At 41.6% G+C, this 6,529-nt stretch overlaps 1 protein-coding gene across 1 annotated transcript; it reads left to right on the top strand.

Moving 5' to 3' along the window:
* Nucleotides 1-291: 291 nt before the first annotated feature.
* LOC133917913 (ethylene-responsive transcription factor ERF037-like) lies at nt 292-1,004 on the top strand. Its single transcript, XM_062361732.1, has one exon. The coding sequence runs from the start codon at nt 292-294 to the stop codon at nt 835-837; it is 546 nt and encodes a 181-aa protein (XP_062217716.1). The 3' UTR covers nt 838-1,004.
* The last annotated feature ends 5,525 nt before the right edge of the window (nt 1,005-6,529 follow it).

Below are 6,529 nucleotides of genomic sequence, written 5' to 3'. Positions count from 1 at the left end.
CCTGGTTGGCGATGTCACCTCCTCTCAACTGCTCACTTGCTAGGACAGCACTGTGCCGCATCAAAATCACGGATGATCACTGAACAGCTCGCACTGCAACAGATTAATTAATCTGGCATTTCCATGCATGCATGCACAGCAAGCTTGATCGCTACGTGCCGTGCCCTACCCGGTGGCGCCTATATCAGAGCACCAAGATCACCTCCAAATCTGCATTGCACTTGGAGCTAGCTTCTTAGTACCTCACGTCATCTAGGCATTACCACATTGTCAGAGCTCGATCGATCAGCCATGGAAAACCACCACCACCACCATCACCAGCAGCCGGCCGCCGCTAGCGCCCCGCCCAAGTATAGGGGCGTGAGGAGGCGGAAGTGGGGCAAGTGGGTCTCCGAGATCCGGCAGCCGAGCACCAAGGTCCGCGTCTGGCTCGGCAGCTTCGAATCAGCCGAGGCCGCGGCCGTGGCGCACGACGTGGCCGCGCTGTGCCTGCGCGGCCCGGACGCGCAGCTCAACTTCCCCGGGTCTGCGGGCTGGCTGCCCCGGCCGGCCAGCACGGACCCGACCGACATCCGTGCAGCCGCGGCTGAGGCGGCCGAGCGCGTGCGGCGCGAGCCGGAGCTGGTCGCCGCGACGAGCAACCAGGCGGCCGAGCCCGGACGCCCCGAGCGGGCCGTGTGTGAAGCTCGCGGCGAGTTTGACGATGACATGCAGTCGCCGAGGCTGTGGGCTGAGATGGCAGAGGCCATGCTGCTGGACCCACCCAAATGGGACCCGGACGGCAGTGACACGGCCGAGGGCTCTCAACACTGGCCCCAGGGGTCCCTATGGGACTAAGCTGCCAAGTATTCTGCTGCTAAAAGTGTGATGTGTTCACGTGGCGCTTCGTTTGCTGCTATTCTCGATCGTCCTTTTTCTTTTCTATGGATTTTGCTGCTATTCGTTTTTTTTTCTTTTTTATGAATTTCGCTGCTATTCGTATTCGTTTTGTTTCATCGTTTTGAGAATGATGCAGATGATTAACTGAGGTCGATGAAAGCAAAAAGTATTACGGTTGTTGTTTCAGAATGTTAATTGTTTTTCAGGGTTAGCAGAGACGTACGTGTGAAGGATCGATCAATCTGCTAATAGAGTACTCCTGCAAATATGTGGTGTGTACAGCATAAGAACTTAAATTATCGATTTTTCATTCACTTTGATTTATTTCAGTTTCTCAATTTTTTTCAATTTCTCAATTTTTTTATACCACAAACTTATAATGATCGAGCATCATGTCTACATACATGATCCCATGTTACTGATATGCTCCCGAGACGATCATAAAAATAATTATATCACATTTATGTTTAGATACTTTTAAATAAATATATTATTCAATTCTTTGGATAATTATTATCTTCATTGATTAACAAATATGTAACTGGTTTATTAAGCTCTTTTGTTTTATTGTAATGTTATTCTAAATAACACCTAGTCTTGTATATTATATGGGATAATGATGATTCACATACTATCATAAGTATTGATTGATGATCATATTTTACATATCATATATATATAGAGATATGAAATCAATAATATGAACACATGTGAGAGAATATGGTATCAGATAGACCCACCATGAGATATTACTAGAATTGTTATATAATGTGCTATTAGTTGTAATTTACAATGATGTACCTATATTATTCTTAGACCTGAGATAATCATCGATTCCCAGGATATGTAGTGGTACACTTTGGGGCTGTTAAAAGGTAGTTTTCAGGTTTACTATAAAATATAGCATGGGATGTGAGCGATTAAGATAAAATTTACCCCTCCTATATAACAGGAGAGATATATCTTTGCCTCTTAATGTAGTTGGATTAGAAAGTACATTGACATGCCAATGTGATTAAAGAGTTCATCACTAATCGAGTAATCCACTGCAAGATTAAGTGAATAGCCAAGCAATCACAAGGATGACACGTATCTTGCCTTGAGTTTGACTAGTATCGTGAGGCAAAGGAATTGGTGTATGGGTATATTAAGGTTCCGCCGATATGATCTTTATGTATACTCATGAGTTAATGTATCCTGCTAGGGATTACTGTTAATTTCGGTTTGGAAATGGAGTTTTCAAGTCATAGTCGTGTGTATATGAACCTAACATGTCACACACTTAATGGGTAAGAACATGACACTACCTCAAAAATTCACATTAGTGATGGGTGATAACCCTCATTAGTGATGGGTATTTTACTCATCACTCTTAACACTTCACTAATACCTCATCTATGACAGATCTAAGCCCGACCCGCTACTAATATGCAGTTATTAGTAACAGATCAAGTATAGACCAGTCACTAATGTGTATTTAAAAAACAAAAAAATATAAAATAGTAATTTCCAATTGTAGTAAACATCCACGGCAATAAGATACACTTCTTTCTTCCAATCACAGCTATATACTGGAAGATTAAAAATGGAAGGACAAGCAATTTTCCACAAATTCCAAAAGTCGTACCTGCCGGCCCCATCATGACTACCATGTTCTCCTTTTTTCCAATCTCAAAAGCTAGACTTGACAATTTTCTATTTTACAAGGGAATATTGCATTTGGCATCCATACTCTGAGCTCTTACACAAAACATCTGGAAGTAGAATTAACCATTACAACAACAAATTATATGTCCAGCAGATAGCAAGCAAATAATATACAACAATAGATAGTAGCCATTTAAAAATGTTGACCGTACATAGGGCATATCGGAATAATGAAATCCGAAAATTCTGAGTATTATGACACAACTAATTTAATATTTCGAACAAGAAATCATATATTTTCAACTTAAAGACTACTATGCAGATTAACTAAAACTTCCTAACACTTAACTCAATTCCATAAAATTACCGTGAAGTAATAAAACAAGTTATGACTAGACAATATTGGATCAACTAACCATATAGACACATCATACACAAACGTACCCAGGGAACCCCCTGCACCACTGCCGCCGCGTCGACGCTCCCGGCCACGCCTACCACCGCCCCGTGCACCACCTACCGACACATCATACACAAAAGCAATGAACACATTGAGACATGGAGCGCTCTCAAGTAGCACCAAAGAATATGAACATCATATAAAACAAGAAGGCAAAATAAAAGCAATCTATGTAGACCAGCTTGCGTGTAAAGCAACAGTAGTGAACTCAAATTAACATGAGGTAAGCACCAGGACCAGCAGGTAAGGCCAAGCCATATCTACAAAATAAATAAAAAACAAATGGCATCTTGCTCTGTGCAATGTGCTTTGTGCTAGCAATGGTTTCCTCCGGAATGTCCAATTTCTCATCTTGATCTGGACCATATATAAGGAGTTCACTTTAGCATAGGCATCAACATCTACATGTAATTTCAGTACTAATGCAGGTACTACCAAAAAAAGCAAAAATAAAATTGACCAGCACACTGATTCATTCACAGACAAGCAAAAGTTCATTCAATAGACATTGCATCAACTACAATTCATTCACAGACAAGCAAAAGTTCATTCAATAGACATTGCATCAACTACAATTGCATTCAACTCCATCCGATTTATTCACAGACATTACAAATTCATTCAGACATAGCAAGCAGCAACTCGATCGCATTCACCTGCTCGGCGTTGGCCTCGATCAACGGAGCAGCAAACAAGATGGAACATAAACAAGCAATAGATCGAGCCCTTCACCTGGTGCGTAAATCCGCGCAATCCCCTTATCTGGTGCGTGGATTCAAGCCCGCCGTAGATCCCTCACCTGTGCCTAGATCAAGCCCGTCGTGGAGCCCCACACCTAGAGCGTGAGGAGGTCGGTGGCGAGTGGGAAGAGCGTGGCTCCCATCGGCGCGCACGGGAGATCCCCGCCCCACCCGGTGTCGAGGTCGTAGGAGAAGAAGTGGCCCTCGCCAACGGTGATGAGTGCGAAGACCGTGGTGGTGGAGATGAGTGCAAAGAAAATGGAGGAGATGAGGGGAAAGAGGCGAGCGTGGAGTGGCAAGGGGGGATCTAAAGGCAGAGAGGGGGATCTAGAGAGTGACGATGATGATGACTTGGTCACGTGTGGGCCAGCGAGCACTATTCTGGAGCGGATCTAAACTATGGTCGTCAGATCCAGACCGTTGCCACCGCCACCACCCCCTCCGCGACCAACATCACCACGACCCCTTCGGATCCGAATCTAGACTGTGGTGATCCGCACCGCCCCCGCACGTTGCTGCGAGAGCCCGCCACTGCCCCCTCCGCGAGAGCCTGCTGTGGTCGCGCTTCCCTATCGATCTCTGTGAAAGTGCATCTAGGCCCTCTAGTGGGTTTTGGTAGTTGAATGACAAAATAATTAAAGGGCTAATAAGTTTGTTGAGCTTAAATAGATTTTACTTGCAAATAACAAAGTCAAGCTCATGTCATATGAAGTATACAAAAGTAAAGAAATTATGAGCAAAGATTAAAAAGGGCAAAAGAGACAAGGATGCAAGTGTAATTGTATGGTTCATTGGTTGTTTGTTTGCATAATCAAAGAAAAATTGAAAGTGCATAAAGATTGATCAAGATTGCAACACTAAGAAGAAATGTGATCAATGGCTTAGTATTTCAAGAACTTTGCAAATCAAAGAAGATTTAGTTAAGAGCTTGGTTAGTCATAAAATTGGTATATTGATCAAGAAAGAAGACAAGTGATCAAAGACCTAGTTGATCAAGCAGAGTTTATATGGAAGCTTGCTTGGTCACAACATCAATATGAAGAGAGATATTGAAATGAAGATTAAGTTAAAGAAATAGAATACATGAGTGCATATTGAAGATGAAGAGATATTTGATCAAGAGCAATGGTAAATCAAAGAAAATTGAAATGATAGGTTGTTTGGTCACATGGATGGTATTCTTAATTAAGAAACAAGAAAGTTGATTAAGGGCTTAGCAATTCAGGAAAAGTCAATATAAAAGCTTGTTTGATCGCAAGATTGATATAAAAGCAAATATTCAAGCAAGGATCATGTTATTGAAGAAATGGAATTCAATGAATGCATATTGTTGATGTGAGACTATGTGTGACTCAAGATGGCAAGATTATGAATGGGTGGCAAATGGCTTGGCTATGTGTCACACCCGGTGTCTTAACGGACAAAACTAGATGCGGCTTATGTGTGGTCAAGATGTTCAACACACATAAGGACGTCACAGGTGAAGTAACAAAAATAATATTTTTATAGAATAAACGTTAAACTCTTACAATAATTAACATATATTGTCTTCTATGTAGATATCTGTAGAGAAACAAAAGCACTGGTGCCCAACAACACCACAGGCAACCAACCGGGAGACACACGTCTAGAACGTCACAACCTCATCTTGATAATCTTCAACATCTTCACTTACTAAGTAGCACCACACATGTTGCATGGCATAGGAAAAATAATAAGTGTGAGCATATAGAGTACTCAACAAGTGTGAGAAAGATAATGATATGTAGTCTTACAATAATAATAGGCAAACATACGGTACATTTGCGTAAATACGAGTAAAGAAAATGGTAATGTAATTCAAAAGTATTAAGCAGTTATTAAGTGAATATAACTCAACAACCCAACAACTTGATATTACCCAAGGCTAACCACCTTACAAACCATAACCATCCAACCATCACCCATATCATCAACATATAGTCAAACCACTACCATGACCAACTAATCATGTGAGGATAGAAGTCTCCCATAACTGTGGACACGGCTGTTATAACAGTTTACACTCTACAGAGGTTGTCCAACTTTTAGCCACGAGTCGTGATTTTCTTGTTCTCGTGTTTGCAAGACACTTAACACACGCCAATGGTGTGCCGCCAGTGGAATCACTACGAAGCATGGTCCATCAATTAGGTTCTGATACTCCAACGAATGCTACCTATGTGTCTAATCTATATGCTAAGTATTATCCATATCGGCCTTGTGTTTGAATGGTATTTCTTGGGTTGTCGCTCCATGAACCGGTCATTATATGTGATACTTGAGCAAAAACTATCCAAAATCCAACTAGGAAATAACCAACAAAACCTAACACCTTTTCTTGAAACATATCCACAAGCCCACCACATGAACCACCATTATCAAACTAACTCCTTGCCCAAGTCCTAGGGTTCCATGTTACTAAAATATGTTCATAATCACCATTGCATATGTCCACTAAACATGTATACGACACTTCCCCAATATCCCATAAGCATGGCTAAGCAATTCTACCCAAGAGACTCATCTTAACTACCATTTAGGCTTCAAGGAATGTAAAGGAAGAACTAGGTAAACCTTAACATAGGTAACTACCCATCAAGTTGACAGATATTGCATGCAATTTTTTAAAACAAAATATTTAAAACATAGGTTCAATATGATTAAGGACACTTTCCTTCTCCTTGCAGCTGCTCAATGTACTCTAACTCTTGGCCTTGACGTTCCTCAAATTGATCTGGGACGTTGTCGACTAATCACACAATTTCTAGCAAAGCACACAAAT

The sequence above is a fragment of the Phragmites australis genome, chromosome 5 (assembly GCF_958298935.1).
Source record: "Phragmites australis chromosome 5, lpPhrAust1.1, whole genome shotgun sequence".
Classification (NCBI taxonomy): Eukaryota; Viridiplantae; Streptophyta; class Magnoliopsida; order Poales; family Poaceae; genus Phragmites; species Phragmites australis.
This window is presented reverse-complemented; position numbering and strand designations above follow the sequence as displayed.

What these genes read in the sequence shown, in the direction of transcription:
- LOC133917913 (XM_062361732.1), top strand. Translation starts at nt 292, where the DNA reads ATGGAAAACCACCACCACCACCATCACCAGCAGCCGGCCGCCGCTAGC.